At 47.6% G+C, this 21,315-nt stretch overlaps 3 protein-coding genes across 4 annotated transcripts; 2 read left to right on the forward strand and 1 right to left on the reverse strand.

Moving 5' to 3' along the window:
* Positions 1–74: 74 nt before the first annotated feature.
* Positions 75–5,451, reverse strand: LOC118944751 (serine/threonine-protein phosphatase 6 regulatory ankyrin repeat subunit A-like). 2 transcript variants are annotated; one of them, XR_005040050.1, is made up of 3 exons: positions 5,011–5,451; positions 3,626–3,684; positions 75–3,282 (listed from the first exon to the last, which is right to left on the reverse strand). XR_005040050.1 is itself a non-coding variant. In XM_036965470.1 (3 exons), exons 1-3 carry the CDS (start codon positions 5,078–5,080, stop codon positions 2,905–2,907), a joined length of 354 nt encoding a protein of 117 aa, XP_036821365.1. In that variant the 5' UTR covers positions 5,081–5,451; the 3' UTR covers positions 75–2,904. The 2 variants fall into 2 exon arrangements, 1 of the variants encoding a protein (XP_036821365.1); XM_036965470.1 differs by having other exon boundaries at positions 75–3,129.
* Positions 5,452–5,621: 170 nt separating this feature from the next.
* LOC118936264 (polysialoglycoprotein-like) lies at positions 5,622–13,314 on the forward strand. The gene is made up of 6 exons (XM_036965422.1): positions 5,622–5,743; positions 5,918–5,983; positions 6,121–6,204; positions 6,340–6,435; positions 6,504–6,893; positions 12,143–13,314. The coding sequence occupies exons 1-6, from the start codon at positions 5,644–5,646 to the stop codon at positions 13,312–13,314; spliced, it is 1,908 nt and encodes a 635-aa protein (XP_036821317.1). The 5' UTR covers positions 5,622–5,643.
* A 4,133-nt stretch (positions 13,315–17,447) lies between these two features.
* Positions 17,448–19,582, forward strand: LOC118944753 (polysialoglycoprotein-like; the record flags this gene model as incomplete). The annotated part of the gene is made up of 4 exons (XM_036965482.1): positions 17,448–17,508; positions 17,683–17,748; positions 17,886–17,969; positions 18,105–19,582. Coding segments are annotated over exons 1-4 (1,689 nt in total), but the record flags the coding sequence as incomplete, so codon positions are not given.
* Positions 19,583–21,315: the final 1,733 nt, after the last annotated feature.

Consider the following 21,315-nt stretch of genomic DNA (forward strand, 5'->3'; position numbering starts at 1 on the left):
GCCCTTAAAAATGTCATGTTGTGGACGCAATGCAAAATAAAATAAAATACATAACCCACACCGATAACCCAGAGTTCATCATTAAATAACATTTATTACTCATAAAATATACAGCAAACTTCAGATACTGAAAGAATTCATGGGAGTTTCGAATTCAGTCACCATTTCATATGTACATGCTAGTTTCATCCGTTTAAAAGAATGATAATGACACGAAAAACCTGTGAACCTGTGACTCTCTTGTTGCTGATTTGGTGAACATAGCAAATGTATTGCACATATTTCCAGTTAAAATGATTTTCAAAAAGAGACAAAAACGGGGATATGAACATTCAATCACATACAAGGATTGAGTGGTTTCATTTTTTGAAGAAGTTAAAGCAAGCAACACCTGTTAAAAAACATTGATTATAAGACCAAAGACAAATAATATCGATATTTATTTTCCAACAGAAGAAAATCTAAATGCTGCTGTCCTACCATTGGTTTACAATGTTTCTCCTCTCCAAGGGAGACATGTTTTCCACCTCACATGCCTCTGGATAGTATCAGTGCTTTTCACAAACGTTGTAGTACTTAGTGTGCATCATTGTTGTCGCTCATACAGGTGCCCCTACTCTCCTAACCTCCCCTCAGTAACTAACAAAGGCACAAAATGACAAATATCACAAGAAAGAAAACATGAATTAATTATTAACTTTCTAAAATACTTTCTAGAGGCCAAAGGACAGGTAGGTTTAATAATGTAATAGGTCCCTTCAAATAGTCGTGTTGCTCACATACCAGCATCCTAAATGGCACTGCTTTTGACCAGAACCCTATGGACCCTGTTCAACAGTAGTGTACTATTCAGTATAGGGTTCCATTTGGGATGCATTAAATCTTTACAATTACTCATCAGAGCAAATGGTACAATTTTTTAATGGTACAATTTTCTTAAGACATGAATGATTTTATAAAAATATTTGTTCATACAAAATGTATGATTTCCCCTCCTCCCACATGGATTACAGACAAGAGGCTAGGTAAGTTCTGACTGTCTTAGTGTGCGGATAAACATGACAATCACTCTCATGAAACTTAAATGAAACATCACTCCTTATGTCTTTTCTCAGCACAAACACTCAGCCCAATTTCTATACTCAAAACAGGTTTTGAAAATGCCGAAACGCAGGTTTCTACCGTTTAGGACCTTTGTGGGTAAAGGTAAAGATGGGGTATAGCAGCAGCAGTTCCTCTGAAGTCCAGTATCTGCTGGAAGGGAACCTGGTGGTACGAGAGGATGAGTGTGGGCCTGTTGTGCTTCCCCCTATCCCTCCCTCTTCTCTCTCACTGTCTGAGGGACTCTTAAGGTTCCTGTGCGGATGGCTTGGTTCCTGCCCTCCCGAAGCTGGCTGTGGTGATTTAAGCAACGCTGTGTTTATGTGTGTATTTGTTTGTGGCCTCTGGCCCACTTCGCTGTCCCTCTGTCCAGTACGTACCGTTGTAGCAGGCCCAGTGTAGTGGCGTGTAGCCCTGGTTGTCTGTGATGACGGGGAGGGTCCACACTGACTGGGCGGTGTGTAGGAGCCACCCCAGCACCCCGATGTGTCCGGACAACGCCACCAGGTGGACATGGCTCCGCACCTTACCTTCCCGAACCAGGAAGCTGGCGCTGTGCTGCACTCCTCGTGACCCGTCACCGCCTAGGAGGAAGGGAAGGGAGGGGAGGCAAGAATGGATTTGAATAATTTATAATCAATTAAATAATAAGGAATCATAATAGGTATATTTGGGCATAATTCATATTCCATGCTAGATCCCACACCAAAGCCATCCCTAGTAGTTCAATGGCCCCATCCCTAGATCAGAACAAGCCTCCCCCTCTCTTTCTGTGTGTGAGCGCGTACAGCCAACTCTCCTCGCAACCCTTCTGTGTAGAGCTGTTCTGTGCCATTTGTCTTTGGCTTCTACGCTGGCTCCCTTGTTGAAACAGTGAGTACACACAGTCTGTGTGTCCGCTCAGCACCGACAGCGTCAGAGGGGTTCTGATACACAAGACAACAGGTCATATTACAAACTGGTAATAACCAGGCTGAGTCCCAAATGGCAACCTATTCCCTATATGGTACACTACTCTTGACCTGAGCCCATAGGACTTTGGTTTAAAGTACTGTACCAAGTAGGGTATAGGTTGCCATTTGGGATGCAGCCCCAGTTTCAAAATCTCTTTATTTCAGGAATTGTATCCAAAACCCAAGTGACTATTCCCGTCTTGAATGTCCGCTGCACTCTGGAGGTCAGCATTTCCAATCAGCAAACGCAAACACTCCGAATGACCGTTGGTTGCTAGAGGAAGATAAACAGAGAGGATATAAGAATGTGAGATGATTGACCTTCAGTAGCTAGAGGTGGAAAAACTGAGAAGATATAAGAATGTGAGATGATTGACCATTGGTAGCTAGAGGAGGATAAACAGAGAGGATTTAAGAATGTCAGATGATTGACTATTGGTAGCTAGAGGAGGATAAACAGAGAGGATATGAGCAGATTGCTGGATGACTATAACCTTCACATGAACAGACAGATTTCAAGAACAGTGGTGTTGGTAGATGACATCCTCATGATGTTAACACAGCAGATAATAATGAATTTTGGGGCTGAGGCCATCGAAGCCTGTCACCTGCTAGCTGTGTACCTGGCTCTGGATAGAAGTCTCCCCTGTGCACTGATCTAGGATCAGCTTACCCTCCCTAGATCCTCAATCATTAGTGGAGAACATGACAAAAAAGGACCTTAGATCAGTGTCTAGTGGGCATTTTCACACGATACCATGTAACATCCCTAGAGTGGACATTGTCATCCTAGCAACATGACCAAACAAATGGCCATCTTGGTCAGGAAAACGTTTTAATTACAGAAGCTCTATGTGATATCCTTATGTCTACCTGCAGCGTGGATGGGGGTCCTCTTCAGAGTGAAGTCTTTAACCAGGATGGAGGCTTCCTGGTTGATGAGGACGTCAACACACTCCACATATCTTTTTAAGGCAGCCAGGTCCAGAGGGGTGCGCCCCTGGCTGTCCCTCACGTCTAGATCCAGCAGAGACTGAACCAGGACCTCCATAGCATGGTGGTGACTGTGGTACGCCTGAATAGATATTCACTCTTAATATAATCAATGTCCTAGAGTAGACCCGTGGTACGCCTGAACAGAAATACAGTGCTAGACCTCTAAAGTAGACCAGAGTCTTTCAATCGGGAGCCCATTTTTGCTCCCGCCCAGCATCAACATCGGAGGTTCCTGCCAAGCGTGGGATTGAGAAACAAACACTCTACTTCTCTTCTGAGGTTGATTAACTCAAATGGCAAAATAAGGAAATCATCCTCATCATCACTGTGTAGAATATGTATTTTACACTAATCAGGAATAGATCGGAATATGGTGTGTGAGTCTGTCTGGACAGTCAACTTCCTGTGGAAAATCTACACCATGCTTGCATCCCAGATAGCACCCTATTCCCTATGTAGTGAACTACTTTTGATCAGGGCCTATAAGGATCTGGTCAAACGTAGTGTACTAAATAGGGAATAGGGTGCCATTTGTCATATGGAGACCACTACAGGAGCAGGTAGGCTTTACTCACAGCGAGGTGTAGAGGGCTGATGGGAGCTCTGACATCAGAGTCGTTCAGGATGTCTGTCCCTGAGGTTTCAATTAGTTGAGGAAAGACAAGAACGGCCAGTTCAGACTTGGAAAAAGAACATCAAGAGTGACGATGCGTCCACGACAAACATGCAGCCACACCTTAAAACCTACTGTTGGGTTCTGAGAATATGAAATATACTAATTCATGTCACTGAGGGAGAGAGCTTAATGTATAACGTTTACATTATGTCAGGATATGTTATTGTTAGCCATCAGGCATCCTATGGGTGGGATCCTCTGGGATGAGAAGAGACACAGTCTGGTACCAATCACCATGTCAGCCTTGAGTTGGGGAGGAGTGAGCACTTTGGGGTAGCGGTCAGGTCAGATGAATTGAGGAAGAACAGATATCACCAAGGTTCTGTCTAGCAACAGAGATGCATTGGCTGTTTAGAGGTGTAGGAGCAGACTCAGCATAGGAGAGAGGATTAAATATCAGTGCTTGTGTGAATATGTTTTTTGTCTAATGCAGCTGTCTTGACCCTCTGGGAAGAATAAACTTGGTTCAAGCATTCATAGTGTCCGTCGAGTTTTTACTCTGAGAATTAGAACCTAACAGTTGGCACTGCGAGCAGGGTTCACCGCGATTTGCAGTCGAACTAGAGATTAAGAAACAGTGAAACGGAAACAAGGTAAGCAAAGTTCCTACACCCGTTATCACTAATTCTGACATCTTGGGGAGATGAGAGTCGTAGGCTGAACCAATTATAGGGTACGAACCTAGAAAGCCTGAGCTTATTCAGTAGTCCCATTGTATTACGACCGGTCGTAGCTTTGTGGTATATGGTAAGTCCCGGAAGGTAAACCCAAACCTGTAGAGGGTAACTCCTAGGGGGTAAATCCCGAGTAGGTTGGTTCCTGCTTGTACTATAAGAATAGGGTGAGTCCCGGAAGGTAAGCCCGAGCAGGCAGGTACCTGCAAAGGGTAAGTCCTAGGGGGTAAGACCCGGGTGGGGTTGGTTACCTGCTATACCTGTAACGAGAGGGTGAAAGTCTCAGCCGCAGTGGCCATGCGGCAGTAGAGTGGGTGTGGATGGATAAAGTGACATGCTTGTGTACTAGGATAAAATGTTGCCATTCAGGGTTAGAAGAACAGCAAAAAGATACTCAAACGCTGTTGGATTTGGGTGTATTAGCAGTAGCAATAAAGAGAGGTTGGTTTTATGCCCTGTTGGGGTGGGGAACCATGACAGATTATGTGGAAATAGGAAGACAAGTGTGAATCATTTTGGTAATGTGTGTTATCAACAACAGTGATATTTGAACAGATTGGAGATGACTATCCATAACAATAAAATCCTTCATACAGTGAGGTTAGGTTACCATGCTTGTCCTGCCCCACAGCTGTAGACACAGCCTTCTCCAGGTCCTCAGACACTAGCTGGAGATCCATTACAGGATGTCTGTCACCTCACTGAGCCCCTATTGCAGGTTAGGGGTCACATCCACTTGAATGTCCTTCATATGACGAACCTCCTACAGAGCAAATGAGGAAAACATGATATATTAGGATTTATGTTAGTAGCAATAGAATATGGGAATTTTATCTCAACGCTACCTACAGCTAACATATTTATTTATGTATGTGATCTATGTAAATAAATAAATATATCACAGCTGTAAAACTGTGAAGGACTATAGGTGGAGGCCTACCCATTTCCCAGGAGCATTGTAAAACGTGGATTTGGGTGCAGTGTTTATTTCCCCCTAATATCTTTGAAGATTACACCTAAAATAATTAGGCCTACTTCTTTCTACTGCTGATCTGAGACCATTAGGGTTAATCATTACAGATATAAATGCAATATTTGGAGTAGAAAAGATTGCCTGCCCACCAACTTGATAAGAATCAACATATGTTCTACATGGTCTATTTCTATCTGAACGTAACAACTCAATCAAGCTTGTTAATTGATCGTTAAGCCATGTTTGTCATATATAAGCCTCATACAGGCCATGGGAAGACATTACCTGTTGATAACACAGACTATTTTCGTCATCATGGGAGGTGTGAGAGAATTGCTGCTCGTTGTGATGACTGTGGGGGTTGTCAAAGGTTGGTTCACTAATGTTTAAGGGATTTGTTTGGTAAATATGCTTAACTTTATAAGTTGGGTATTAATATTTGACTGTCTGTATCTTCCGCGTTGGTCATCTTTTATTCTTCACTGCTATTAATATATGTAGCTATTTTGTGTGAACTCAACTTCTGTCAACACTTTCTCCTCAGTTTCTTGTTACCCTGTTGGAAAGTCCCAGAAGCAAGATCAAGTCTCTCTGCAGAGGAGACTTGGAGGTAAGTGTTTCTTTCCGCAACCCTTCTAGCTATGTTCTTTGTCACTGTCTATGGTGCTGCTGTGTTTGACACTCATTCAACAGCATAGAGTAACTCAGTCTAAATAATGTTGTCAAACCTTAACCTACATTTTTCAGAGCTGTCATCAAATGACGTCTCCATTGTGCATGCCCTGGCCTTGCTCCGATCCATAGGGTCTGACGCTAAACAAGCCAGAGAAGGTACGGCCTGAAACATATACTTTGAAAACTGTAGGGTTCATGTTGCTCAAAATTCGATTAGCAATTTGGCCTAGACCGTGTAGAACAGATGTGTTGCTGTAGAATACCCAACTGTTCCTTTTGTTTTTTCTCAAGAGTATTTAGAGACCAATGAAGTAGAATCCCAAGCTTCTCCAAACCATGGTAACTCTCCGGCAAATGATGCCCTGTCCTCTGAGGAGAAGCTGATGCCCTGTCCTCTGAGGAGAAGCTGAGGCGCATGTCCTCGGACGACGCCGCCACCTCTGAAGCTGCGACCGGCCCGTCTGGCGACGACGCCACCTCTGAAGCTGCGACCGGCCCGTCTGGCGACGACGCCACCTCTGAAGCTGCGACCGGCCCGTCTGGCGACGACGCCACCTCTGAAGCTGCGACCGGCCCGTCTGGCGACGACGCCACCTCTGAAGCTGCGACCGGCCCGTCTGGCGACGACGCCACCTCTGAAGCTGCGACCGGCCCGTCTGGCGACGACGCCACCTCTGAAGCTGCGACCGGCCCGTCTGGCGACGACGCCACCTCTGAAGCTGCGACCGGCCCGTCTGGCGACGACGCCACCTCTGAAGCTGCGACCGGCCCGTCTGGCGACGACGCCACCTCTGAAGCTGCGACCGGCCCGTCTGGCGACGACGCCACCTCTGAAGCTGCGACCGGCCCGTCTGGCGACGACGCCACCTCTGAAGCTGCGACCGGCCCGTCTGGCGACGACGCCACCTCTGAAGCTGCGACCGGCCCGTCTGGCGACGACGCCACCTCTGAAGCTGCGACCGGCCCGTCTGGCGACGACGCCACCTCTGAAGCTGCGACCGGCCCGTCTGGCGACGACGCCACCTCTGAAGCTGCGACCGGCCCGTCTGGCGACGACGCCACCTCTGAAGCTGCGACCGGCCCGTCTGGCGACGACGCCACCTCTGGAGCTGCGACCGGCCCGTCTGGCGACGACGCCACCTCTGAAGCTGCGACCGGCCCGTCCGGCGACGACGCCATGGATATCTGACGTGGGACATGCAAGAGTTCATGGGTACTCTAGTCCAGTGTGTAACTGCATTTGCTTGTTTTGGCTCAATTAAACATTAACTGTAATACTTGTGTCCTCTGTATTGTTTTGGTGGTTCCTACTTGGAGTTGAGGTGTATGACCTGACTTGAGTAACTGGGGTGATGGCAACATTTATTTTGCATTATATCCATGCGCCAGCAATATTACTCAGACCCCTGTGTTTTAAATTACCAATTGACTTAAGCTACATGTGCTCAGTGTTGGTCCATTTATGCTAGTAGCATCACATGATACCTCAACAGCATTTTGACGCCATTTCCGGTCACAACTTGCAGACTTGTTGCGGTGTTTTGTTGCCTACTTTGCTACATGACAACTTTACGGTTTTTACTTTTTAATTACCGTTTATATTTTTGGTTTTTCCCTCAATTTTTTCACTCGTGTCAGGGTTGCGTCAATTCGTATCAGGATAAATATCACAATGAGGCTTTTATTAGCTAAGCAATAAGTGGTAAATGCAATTTTCGTATATATGGGCTCTGTCCCACCTCTTAGGGCAAAACAGAACTGACTTGTTCCTGACAAAGATATTTAATATACTCTGACAGTTCCTGCTTCCGAGCCGGCCTGTCAGAGTAGACTGGGCGTGGTTTAGACTCACCCAGCCTATCGTTAATTGTTGGCGCAGAGGCTGGTCCCAGCCCCTTAAGCGCTTCAGCGGTCAGTCGTTGTAGCTGTGTAGAATATGCAGTTATCAGGCACCTGGCTCCTGTTATCTAACAAAAGACTGTTCTGAATGTGCCCCCCCCCAACTCATTGCACAGTTCTGTATTTTTCCATCATGAGAAAGGCCCATGGCCCTGAAACTGAACAATGGTTCAAGTCAGCTATGTTGCATAACACATACATACATCCACACAAGCCAACAGCAGATAATATTAAATCACATATGGTAACGGGCTATAGTGCATAACACAGAATCCTCATACTCCGGACGCTTTATCTGGACATGGTTCGTCAGGACCTCCAACAGCCGAAGCTAAGTAGTAACATTAACATGATGCCTTCTAATTGCAGTCGCTGTACTCATACAGGAGAACGATCGCCTTACGGTGAGGATAGCTGTGCTACAAGCCCAGCTTCAGACGCAATCGTTAGGCAAGGGTAATTTCAGTGTAGGAAAGGATGAAACAGCGTCTGTGCCACCAGTAAGTACAGATAGTAACGTTAGTATAAATCCCCTCGCACGGTCCCCGCAGCCGGACAACTTTCTCACGGTTTCTGGAGAGAAATGCTGTAGGAATGCTCAACCGGTGTCGCTCATTCAGCCGACAAACTTCAACCGGTTTTCCCCATTAAGCAGCGAGTCGGAGTCAAAGGCCGAGCCTTCTCTTGTCTCTACTCCTCCCGTTACGGGGTCAGAGACGCCGAAGCTTCCCACCATTAGCTCTGACAAATTGAAAACTCTAGTCATTGGCGACTCCATTACCCGCAGTATTAGACTTAAAACGAATAATCAGCCGACATGTCTCTGGACCTACTCACTGTCACAGTCATACTCTGGACCTAGTTTTGTCCCATGGAATAAATGTTGTGGATCTTAATGTTTTCCCTCATAATCCTGGACTATCGGACCACCATTTTATTACGTTTGCAATTGCAACAAATAATCTGCTCAGACCCCAACCAAGGAACATCAAAAGTCGTGCTATAAATTCACAGACAACACAAAGATTCCTTGATGTCCTTCCAGACTCCCTCTGTCTACCCAAGGACGCCAGAGGACAAAAATCAGTTAACCACCTAACTGAGGAACTCAATTTAACCTTGCGCAATACCCTAGATGCAGTTGCACCCCTAAAAACTAAAAACATTTCTCATAAGAAACTAGCTCCCTGGTATACAGAAAATACCCGAGCTCTGAAGCAAGCTTCCAGAAAATTGGAACGGAAATGGCGCCACACCAAACTGGAAGTCTTCCGACTAGCATGGAAAGACAGTACCGTGCAGTATCGAAGAGCCCTTGCTGCTGCTCGATCATCCTATTTTTCCAACTTAATTGAGGAAAATAAGAACAATCCGAAATTCGTTTTTGATACTGTCGCAAAGCTAACTAAAAAGCAGCATTCCCCAAGAGAGGATGGCTTTCACCTCAGCAGTAATAAATTCATGAACTTCTTTGAGGAAAAGATGATTATTACAAAGTAAATTACGGACTCCTCTTTAAATCTGCGTATTCCTTCAAAGCTCAGTTGTCCTGAGTCTGCACAACTCTGCCAGGACCTAGGATCAAGAGAGACACTCAAGTGTTTTAGTACTATATCCCTTGACACAATGATGAAAATAATCATGGCCTCTAAACCTTCAAGCTCCATACTGGACCCTATTCCAACTAAACTACTGAAAGAGCTGTTTCCTGTGCTTGGCCCTCCTATGTTGAACATAATAAACGGCTCTCTATCCACCGGATGTGTACCAAACTCACTAAAAGTGGCAGTAATAAAGCCTCTCTTGAAAAAGCCAAACCTTGACCCAGAAAATATAAAAAACTATCGGCCTATATCGAATCTTCCATTCCTCTCAAAATGTTTAGAAAAGGCTGTTGCGCAGCCTCTGCCTTCCTCGTCAGAGGAGGAGATAGAAGAAAACTGTTACAGTCTCTGTGAATGGTTCGTCCTCTGACAAATCAACTGTAAATTTCGATGTTCCTCAAGGTTCCGTTTTAGGACCACTATTGATTTTCACTATATATTTTACCTCTTGGGGATGTCATTCGAAAACATAATGTTAACTTTCACTGCTATGCGGATGACACACAGCTGAACATTTCAATGAAACATGGTGAAGCCCCAAAATTGCCCTCGCTAGAAGCATGTGTTTCAGACATAAGGAAGTGGATGGCTGCAAACGTTCTACTTTTAAACTCGGACAAAACAGAGATGCTTGTTCTAGGTCCCAAGAAACAAAGAGATCTTCTGTTGAATCTGACAATTAATCTTAATGGCTGTACAGTCGTCTCAAATAAAACTGTGAAGGCCCTCGGCGTTACTCTGGACCCTGATCTCTCTTTTGAAGAACATATCAAGACTGTTTCAAGGACAGCTTTTTTCCATCTACGTAACATTGCAAAAATCAAACTTTCTGTCCAAAAATGATGCAGAAAAATGTATCCATGCTTTTGTCACTTCTAGGTTAGACTACTGCAATGCTCTTACTTTCCGGCTACCCGGATAAAGCACTAAATAAACTTCAGTTAGTGCTAAATACGGCTGCTAGAATCCTGACTAGAACCCCAAAAATATATCATATTACTCCAGTGCTAGCCTCCCTACACTGGCTTCCTGTCAAGGCAAGGGCTGATTTCAAGGTTTTACTGCTAACCTACAAAGCATTACATGGGCTTGCTCGTACCTATCTCTCTGATTTGGTCCTGCCGTACATACCTACACGTACGCTACGGTCACAAGACGCAGGCCTCCTAATTGCTTCTTCCACATCTTTTGGTCCCTGTCTGTTTTGCTCTCAGTGAAGTGCTACTATCCCCTTGGACTACAGGTTATTGCCGTCATAAGGTGTGCGTCTGTCTGTTGGCCGGACACTTTCTACCGTTTAGGACCTTTGTGGGTAAAGGTAAAGATGGGGTATAGCAGCAGAAGTTCCTCTGAAGTCCAGTATCTGCTGGAAGGGAACCTGGTGGTACGAGAGGATGAGTGTGGGCCTGTTGTGCTTCCCCCTATCCCTCCCTCTTCTCTCTCACTGTCTGAAAAACGTAAAACGTGGATTTGGGTACAGTGTTTATTTCCCCCTAATATCTTTGAAGATTACACCTAAAATAATTAGGAATACTTCTTTCTACTGCTGATCTGAGACCATTAGGGTTAATCATTACAGATATAAATGCAATATATGGAGTAGAAAAGATTGCCTGCCCACCAACTTGATAAGAATCAACATATGTTCTACATGGTCTATTTCTATCTGAACGTAACAACTCAATCAAGCTTGTTAATTGATCGTTAAGCCATGTTTGTCAGGTAAACTAAGGTCATTAGTGGCCTATATAAGCCTCATACAGGCCATGGGAAGACATTACCTGTTGATAACACAGACTATTTTCATGATCATGGGAGGTGTGAGAGAATTGCTGCTCGTTGTGATGACTGTGGGGGTTGTCAAAGGTTGGTTCACTAATGTTTAAGGGATTTGTTTGGTAAATATGCTTAACTTTATAAGTTGGGTATTAATATTTGACTGTCTGTATCTTCCGCGTTGGTCATCTTTTATTCTTCACTGCTATTAATATATGTAGCTATTTTGTGTGAACTCAACTTCTGTCAACACTTTCTCCTCAGTTTCTTGTTACCCTGTTGGAAAGTCCCAGAAGCAAGATCAAGTCTCTCTGCAGAGGAGACTTGGAGGTAAGTGTTTCTTTCCGCAACCCTTCTAGCTATGTTCTTTGTCACTGTCTATGGTGCTGCTGTGTTTGACACTCATTCAACAGCATAGAGTAACTCAGTCTAAATAATGTTGTCAAACCTTAACCTACATTTTTCAGAGCTGTCATCAAATGACGTCTCCATTGTGCATGCCCTGGCCTTGCTCCGATCCATAGGGTCTGACGCTAAACAAGCCAGAGAAGGTACGGCCTGAAACATATACTTTGAAAACTGTAGGGTTCATGTTGCTCAAAATTCGATTAGCAATTTGGCCTAGACCGTGTAGAACAGATGTGTTGCTGTAGAATACCCAACTGTTCCTTTTGTTTTTTCTCAAGAGTATTTAGAGACCAATGAAGTAGAATCCCAAGCTTCTCCAAACCATGGTAGCTCTCCGGCAAATGATGCCCTGTCCTCTGAGGAGAAGCTGAGGCGCGTGTCCTCGGACGACGCCGCCACCTCTGAAGCTGCGACCGGCCCGTCTGGCGACGACGCCACCTCTGAAGCTGCGACCGGCCCGTCTGGCGACGACGCCACCTCTGAAGCTGCGACCGGCCCGTCTGGCGACGACGCCACCTCTGAAGCTGCGACCGGCCCGTCTGGCGACGACGCCACCTCTGAAGCTGCGACCGGCCCGTCTGGCGACGACGCCACCTCTGAAGCTGCGACCGGCCCGTCTGGCGACGACGCCACCTCTGAAGCTGCGACCGGCCCGTCTGGCGACGACGCCACCTCTGAAGCTGCGACCGGCCCGTCTGGCGACGACGCCACCTCTGAAGCTGCGACCGGCCCGTCTGGCGACGACGCCACCTCTGAAGCTGCGACCGGCCCGTCTGGCGACGACGCCACCTCTGAAGCTGCGACCGGCCCGTCTGGCGACGACGCCACCTCTGAAGCTGCGACCGGCCCGTCTGGCGACGACGCCACCTCTGAAGCTGCGACCGGCCCGTCTGGCGACGACGCCACCTCTGAAGCTGCGACCGGCCCGTCTGGCGACGACGCCACCTCTGAAGCTGCGACCGGCCCGTCTGGCGACGACGCCACCTCTGAAGCTGCGACCGGCCCGTCTGGCGACGACGCCACCTCTGAAGCTGCGACCGGCCCGTCTGGCGACGACGCCACCTCTGAAGCTGCGACCGGCCCGTCTGGCGACGACGCCACCTCTGAAGCTGCGACCGGCCCGTCTGGCGACGACGCCACCTCTGAAGCTGCGACCGGCCCGTCTGGCGACGACGCCACCTCTGAAGCTGCGACCGGCCCGTCTGGCGACGACGCCACCTCTGAAGCTGCGACCGGCCCGTCTGGCGACGACGCCACCTCTGAAGCTGCGACCGGCCCGTCTGGCGACGACGCCACCTCTGAAGCTGCGACCGGCCCGTCTGGCGACGACGCCACCTCTGAAGCTGCGACCGGCCCGTCTGGCGACGACGCCACCTCTGAAGCTGCGACCGGCCCGTCTGGCGACGACGCCACCTCTGAAGCTGCGACCGGCCCGTCTGGCGACGACGCCACCTCTGAAGCTGCGACCGGCCCGTCTGGCGACGACGCCACCTCTGAAGCTGCGACCGGCCCGTCTGGCGACGACGCCACCTCTGAAGCTGCGACCGGCCCGTCCGGCGACGACGCCATGGATATCTGACGTGGGACATGCAAGAGTTCATGGGTACTCTAGTCCAGTGTGTAACTGCATTTGCTTGTTTTGGCTCAATTAAACATTAACTGTAATACTTGTGTCCTCTGTATTGTTTTGGTGGTTCCTACTTGGAGTTGAGGTGTATGACCTGACTTGAGTAACTGGGGTGATGGCAACATTTATTTTGCATTATATCCATGCGCCAGCAATATTACTCAGACCCCTGTGTTTTAAATTACCAATTGACTTAAGCTACATGTGCTCAGTGTTGGTCCATTTATGCTAGTAGCATCACATGATACCTCAACAGCATTTTGACGCCATTTCCGGTCACAACTTGCAGACTTGTTTACGTGTTTTGTTGCCTACTTTGCTACATGACAACTTTACGGTTTTTACTTTTTAATTACCGTTTATATTTTTGGTTTTTCCCTCAATTTTTTCACTTGTGTCAGGGTTGCGTCAATTCGAATCTGGTATCAGGATAAATATCACAATGAGGCTTTTATTAGCTAAGCAATAAGTGGTAAATGCAATTTTTGTATATATGGGCTCTGTCCCACCTCGCAGGGCAAAACAGAACTGACTTGTTCCTGACAAAGATATTTAATATACTCTGACAGTAGTTCCTGCTTCCGAGCCGGCCTGTCAGAGTAGACTGGGCGTGGTTTAGACTCACCCAGCCTATCGTTGATTGTTGGCGCAGAGGCTGGTCCCAGCCCCTTAAGCGCTTCAGCGGTCAGTCGTTGTAGCTGTGTAGAATATGCAGTTATCAGGCACCTGGCTCCTGTTATCTAACAAAAGACTGTTCTGAATGTGCCCCCCCCCAACTCATTGCACAGTTCTGTATTTTTCCATCATGAGAAAGGCCCATGGCCCTGAAACTGAACAATGGTTCAAGTCAGCTATGTTGCATAACACATACATACATACATCCACACAAGCCAACAGCAGATAATATTAAATCACATATGGTAACGGGCTATAGTGCATAACACAGAATCCTCATACTCCGGACGCTTTATCTGGACATGGTTCGTCAGGACCTCCAACAGCCGAAGCTAAGTAGTAACATTAACATGATGCCTTCTAATTGCAGTCGCTGTACTCATACAGGAGAACGATCGCCTTACGGTGAGGATAGCTGTGCTACAAGCCCAGCTTCAGACGCAATCGTTAGGCAAGGGTAATTTCAGTGTAGGAAAGGATGAAACAGCGTCTGTGCCACCAGTAAGTACAGATAGTAACGTTAGTATAAATCCCCTCGCACGGTCCCCGCAGCCGGACAACTTTCTCACGGTTTCTGGAGAGAAATGCTGTAGGAATGCTCAACCGGTGTCGCTCATTCAGCCGACAAACTTCAACCGGTTTTCCCCATTAAGCAGCGAGTCGGAGTCAAAGGCCGAGCCTTCTCTTGTCTCTACTCCTCCCGTTACGGGGTCAGAGACGCCGAAGCTTCCCACCATTAGCTCTGACAAATTGAAAACTCTAGTCATTGGCGACTCCATTACCCGCAGTATTAGACTTAAAACGAATAATCAGCCGACATGTCTCTGGACCTACTCACTGTCACAGTCATACTCTGGACCTAGTTTTGTCCCATGGAATAAATGTTGTGGATCTTAATGTTTTCCCTCATAATCCTGGACTATCGGACCACCATTTTATTACGTTTGCAATTGCAACAAATAATCTGCTCAGACCCCAACCAAGGAACATCAAAAGTCGTGCTATAAATTCACAGACAACACAAAGATTCCTTGATGTCCTTCCAGACTCCCTCTGTCTACCCAAGGACGCCAGAGGACAAAAATCAGTTAACCACCTAACTGAGGAACTCAATTTAACCTTGCGCAATACCCTAGATGCAGTTGCACCCCTAAAAACTAAAAACATTTCTCATAAGAAACTAGCTCCCTGGTATACAGAAAATACCCGAGCTCTGAAGCAAGCTTCCAGAAAATTGGAACGGAAATGGCGCCACACCAAACTGGAAGTCTTCCGACTAGCTTGGAAAGACAGTACCGTGCAGTATCGAAGAGCCCTTGCTGCTGCTCGATCATCCTATTTTTCCAACTTAATTGAGGAAAATAAGAACAATCCGAAATTCGTTTTTGATACTGTCGCAAAGCTAACTAAAAAGCAGCATTCCCCAAGAGAGGATGGCTTTCACCTCAGCAGTAATAAATTCATGAACTTCTTTGAGGAAAAGATGATTATTACAAAGTAAATTACGGACTCCTCTTTAAATCTGCGTATTCCTTCAAAGCTCAGTTGTCCTGAGTCTGCACAACTCTGCCAGGACCTAGGATCAAGAGAGACACTCAAGTGTTTTAGTACTATATCCCTTGACACAATGATGAAAATAATCATGGCCTCTAAACCTTCAAGCTCCATACTGGACCCTATTCCAACTAAACTACTGAAAGAGCTGTTTCCTGTGCTTGGCCCTCCTATGTTGAACATAATAAACGGCTCTCTATCCACCGGATGTGTACCAAACTCACTAAAAGTGGCAGTAATAAAGCCTCTCTTGAAAAAGCCAAACCTTGACCCAGAAAATATAAAAAACTATCGGCCTATATCGAATCTTCCATTCCTCTCAAAATGTTTAGAAAAGGCTGTTGCGCAGCCTCTGCCTTCCTCGTCAGAGGAGGAGATAGAAGAAAACTGTTACAGTCTCTGTGAATGGTTTGTCCTCTGACAAATCAACTGTAAATTTCGATGTTCCTCAAGGTTCCGTTTTAGGACCACTATTGATTTTCACTATATATTTTACCTCTTGGGGATGTCATTCGAAAACATAATGTTAACTTTCACTGCTATGCGGATGACACACAGCTGAACATTTCAATGAAACATGGTGAAGCCCCAAAATTGCCCTCGCTAGAAGCATGTGTTTCAGACATAAGGAAGTGGATGGCTGCAAACGTTCTACTTTTAAACTCGGACAAAACAGAGATGCTTGTTCTAGGTCCCAAGAAACAAAGAGATCTTCTGTTGAATCTGACAATTAATCTTAATGGCTGTACAGTCGTCTCAAATAAAACTGTGAAGGCCCTCGGCGTTACTCTGGACCCTGATCTCTCTTTTGAAGAACATATCAAGACTGTTTCAAGGACAGCTTTTTTCCATCTACGTAACATTGCAAAAATCAAACTTTCTGTCCAAAAATGATGCAGAAAAATGTATCCATGCTTTTGTCACTTCTAGGTTAGACTACTGCAATGCTCTTACTTTCCGGCTACCCGGATAAAGCACTAAATAAACTTCAGTTAGTGCTAAATACGGCTGCTAGAATCCTGACTAGAACCCCAAAAATATATCATATTACTCCAGTGCTAGCCTCCCTACACTGGCTTCCTGTCAAGGCAAGGGCTGATTTCAAGGTTTTACTGCTAACCTACAAAGCATTACATGGGCTTGCTCGTACCTATCTCTCTGATTTGGTCCTGCCGTACATACCTACACGTACGCTACGGTCACAAGACGCAGGCCTCCTAATTGCTTCTTCCACATCTTTTGGTCCCTGTCTGTTTTGCTCTCAGTGAAGTGCTACTATCCCCTTGGACTACAGGTTATTGCCGTCATAAGGTGTGCGTCTGTCTGTTGGCCGGACACTTTCTACCGTTTAGGACCTTTGTGGGTAAAGGTAAAGATGGGGTATAGCAGCAGAAGTTCCTCTGAAGTCCAGTATCTGCTGGAAGGGAACCTGGTGGTACGAGAGGATGAGTGTGGGCCTGTTGTGCTTCCCCCTATCCCTCCCTCTTCTCTCTCACTGTCTGAAAAACGTAAAACGTGGATTTGGGTACAGTGTTTATTTCCCCCTAATATCTTTGAAGATTACACCTAAAATAATTAGGAATACTTCTTTCTACTGCTGATCTGAGACCATTAGGGTTAATCATTACAGATATAAATGCAATATATGGAGTAGAAAAGATTGCCTGCCCACCAACTTGATAAGAATCAACATATGTTCTACATGGTCTATTTCTATCTGAACGTAACAACTCAATCAAGCTTGTTAATTGATCGTTAAGCCATGTTTGTCAGGTAAACTAAGGTCATTAGTGGCCTATATAAGCCTCATACAGGCCATGGGAAGACATTACCTGTTGATAACACAGACTATTTTCATGATCGTGGGAGGTGTGAGAGAATTGCTGCTCGTTGTGATGACTGTGGGGGTTGTCAAAGGTTGGTTCACTAATGTTTAAGGGATTTGTTTGGTAAATATGCTTAACTTTATAAGTTGGGTATTAATATTTGACTGTCTGTATCTTCCGCGTTGGTCATCTTTTATTCTTCACTGCTATTAATATATGTAGCTATTTTGTGTGAACTCAACTTCTGTCAACACTTTCTCCTCAGTTTCTTGTTACCCTGTTGGAAAGTCCCAGAAGCAAGATCAAGTCTCTCTGCAGAGGAGACTTGGAGGTAAGTGTTTCTTTCCGCAACCCTTCTAGCTATGTTCTTTGTCACTGTCTATGGTGCTGCTGTGTTTGACACTCATTCAACAGCATAGAGTAACTCAGTCTAAATAATGTTGTCAAACCTTAACCTACATTTTTCAGAGCTGTCATCAAATGACGTCTCCATTGTGCATGCCCTGGCCTTGCTCCGATCCATAGGGTCTGACGCTAAACAAGCCAGAGAAGGTACGGCCTGAAACATATACTTTGAAAACTGTAGGGTTCATGTTGCTCAAAATTCGATTAGCAATTTGGCCTAGACCGTGTAGAACAGATGTGTTGCTGTAGAATACCCAACTGTTCCTTTTGTTTTTTCTCAAGAGTATTTAGAGACCAATGAAGTAGAATCCCAAGCTTCTCCAAACCATGGTAGCTCTCCGGCAAATGATGCCCTGTCCTCTGAGGAGAAGCTGAGGCGCATGTCCTCGGACGACGCCGCCACCTCTGAAGCTGCGACCGGCCCGTCTGGCGACGACGCCACCTCTGAAGCTGCGACCGGCCCGTCTGGCGACGACGCCACCTCTGAAGCTGCGACCGGCCCGTCTGGCGACGACGCCACCTCTGAAGCTGCGACCGGCCCGTCTGGCGACGACGCCACCTCTGAAGCTGCGACCGGCCCGTCTGGCGACGACGCCACCTCTGAAGCTGCGACCGGCCCGTCTGGCGACGACGCCACCTCTGAAGCTGCGACCGGCCCGTCTGGCGACGACGCCACCTCTGAAGCTGCGACCGGCCCGTCTGGCGACGACGCCACCTCTGAAGCTGCGACCGGCCCGTCTGGCGACGACGCCACCTCTGAAGCTGCGACCGGCCCGTCTGGCGACGACGCCACCTCTGAAGCTGCGACCGGCCCGTCTGGCGACGACGCCACCTCTGAAGCTGCGACCGGCCCGTCTGGCGACGACGCCACCTCTGAAGCTGCGACCGGCCCGTCTGGCGACGACGCCACCTCTGAAGCTGCGACCGGCCCGTCTGGCGACGACGCCACCTCTGAAGCTGCGACCGGCCCGTCTGGCGACGACGCCACCTCTGAAGCTGCGACCGGCCCGTCTGGCGACGACGCCACCTCTGAAGCTGCGACCGGCCCGTCTGGCGACGACGCCACCTCTGAAGCTGCGACCGGCCCGTCTGGCGACGACGCCACCTCTGAAGCTGCGACCGGCCCGTCTGGCGACGACGCCACCTCTGAAGCTGCGACCGGCCCGTCTGGCGACGACGCCACCTCTGAAGCTGCGACCGGCCCGTCTGGCGACGACGCCACCTCTGAAGCTGCGACCGGCCCGTCTGGCGACGACGCCACCTCTGAAGCTGCGACCGGCCCGTCTGGCGACGACGCCACCTCTGAAGCTGCGACCGGCCCGTCTGGCGACGACGCCACCTCTGAAGCTGCGACCGGCCCGTCTGGCGACGACGCCACCTCTGAAGCTGCGACCGGCCCGTCTGGCGACGACGCCACCTCTGAAGCTGCGACCGGCCCGTCTGGCGACGACGCCACCTCTGAAGCTGCGACCGGCCCGTCTGGCGACGACGCCACCTCTGAAGCTGCGACCGGCCCGTCTGGCGACGACGCCACCTCTGAAGCTGCGACCGGCCCGTCTGGCGACGACGCCACCTCTGAAGCTGCGACCGGCCCGTCTGGCGACGACGCCACCTCTGAAGCTGCGACCGGCCCGTCTGGCGACGACGCCACCTCTGAAGCTGCGACCGGCCCGTCTGGCGACGACGCCACCTCTGAAGCTGCGACCGGCCCGTCTGGCGACGACGCCACCTCTGAAGCTGCGACCGGCCCGTCCGGCGACGACGCCATGGATATCTGACGTGGGACATGCAAGAGTTCATGGGTACTCTAGTCCAGTGTGTAACTGCATTTGCTTGTTTTGGCTCAATTAAACATTAACTGTAATACTTGTGTCCTCTGTATTGTTTTGGTGGTTCCTACTTGGAGTTGAGGTGTATGACCTGACTTGAGTAACTGGGGTGATGGCAACATTTATTTTGCATTATATCCATGCGCCAGCAATATTACTCAGACCCCTGTGTTTTAAATTACCAATTGACTTAAGCTACATGTGCTCAGTGTTGGTCCATTTATGCTAGTAGCATCACATGATACCTCAACAGCATTTTGACGCCATTTCCGGTCACAACTTGCAGACTTGTTTACGTGTTTTGTTGCCTACTTTGCTACATGACAACTTTACGGTTTTTACTTTTTAATTACCGTTTATATTTTTGGTTTTCCCTCAATTTTTTCACTCGTGTCAGGGTTGCGTCAATTCGAATCTGGTATCAGGATAAATATCACAATGAGGCTTTTATTAGCTAAGCAATAAGTGGTAAATGCAATTTTCGTATATATGGGCTCTGTCCCACCTCGCAGGGCAAAACAGAACTGACTTGTTCCTGACAAAGATATTTAATATACTCTGACAGTAGTTCCTGCTTCCGAGCCGGCCTGTCAGAGTAGACTGGGCGTGGTTTAGACTCACCCAGCCTATCGTTAATTGTTGGCGCAGAGGCTGGTCCCAGCCCCTTAAGCGCTTCAGCGGTCAGTCGTTGTAGCTGTGTAGAATATGCAGTTATCAGGCACCTGGCTCCTGTTATCTAACAAAAGACTGTTCTGAATGTGCCCCCCCCCAACTCATTGCACAGTTCTGTATTTTTCCATCATGAGAAAGGCCCATGGCCCTGAAACTGAACAATGGTTCAAGTCAGCTATGTTGCATAACACATACATACATCCACACAAGCCAACAGCAGATAATATTAAATCACATATGGTAACGGGCTATAGTGCATAACACAGAATCCTCATACTCCGGACGCTTTATCTGGACATGGTTCGTCAGGACCTCCAACAGCCGAAGCTAAGTAGTAACATTAACATGATGCCTTCTAATTGCAGTCGCTGTACTCATACAGGAGAACGATCGCCTTACGGTGAGGATAGCTGTGCTACAAGCCCAGCTTCAGACGCAATCGTTAGGCAAGGGTAATTTCAGTGTAGGAAAGGATGAAACAGCGTCTGTGCCACCAGTAAGTACAGATAGTAACGTTAGTATAAATCCCCTCGCACGGTCCCCGCAGCCGGACAACTTTCTCACGGTTTCTGGAGAGAAATGCTGTAGGAATGCTCAACCGGTGTCGCTCATTCAGCCGACAAACTTCAACCGGTTTTCCCCATTAAGCAGCGAGTCGGAGTCAAAGGCCGAGCCTTCTCTTGTCTCTACTCCTCCCGTTACGGGGTCAGAGACGCCGAAGCTTCCCACCATTAGCTCTGACAAATTGAAAACTCTAGTCATTGGCGACTCCATTACCCGCAGTATTAGACTTAAAACGAATAATCAGCCGACATGTCTCTGGACCTACTCACTGTCACAGTCATACTCTGGACCTAGTTTTGTCCCATGGAATAAATGTTGTGGATCTTAATGTTTTCCCTCATAATCCTGGACTATCGGACCACCATTTTATTACGTTTGCAATTGCAACAAATAATCTGCTCAGACCCCAACCAAGGAACATCAAAAGT

This window comes from Oncorhynchus mykiss, chromosome 3 (assembly GCF_013265735.2).
Source record: "Oncorhynchus mykiss isolate Arlee chromosome 3, USDA_OmykA_1.1, whole genome shotgun sequence".
NCBI lineage: Eukaryota > Metazoa > Chordata > Actinopteri > Salmoniformes > Salmonidae > Oncorhynchus > Oncorhynchus mykiss.

Bases quoted from the DNA above. Each gene is read 5' to 3' on its own strand.
- LOC118944751 (XM_036965470.1), bottom strand. From the start codon at position 5,080: ATGGATCTCCAGCTAGTGTCTGAGGACCTGGAGAAGGCTGTGTCTACA. The intron at 3,685-5,010 runs GTAACCTAACCT...TTGAAACCTCAG, and splicing joins TGTGGGGCAGGACAAGCATG to GGACAGACATCCTGAACGAC. The intron at 3,130-3,625 runs GTGAGTAAAGCC...ATATCTATTCAG, and splicing joins TCAGCCCTCTACACCTCGCT to GCGTACCACAGTCACCACCA.
- LOC118936264 (XM_036965422.1), top strand. From the start codon at position 5,644: ATGGGAAGACATTACCTGTTGATAACACAGACTATTTTCGTCATCATG. The intron at 5,744-5,917 runs GTTGGTTCACTA...CTTTCTCCTCAG, and splicing joins GACTGTGGGGGTTGTCAAAG to TTTCTTGTTACCCTGTTGGA. The intron at 6,436-6,503 runs CCTGTCCTCTGA...AAGCTGCGACCG, and splicing joins CTCTGAGGAGAAGCTGATGC to GCCCGTCTGGCGACGACGCC.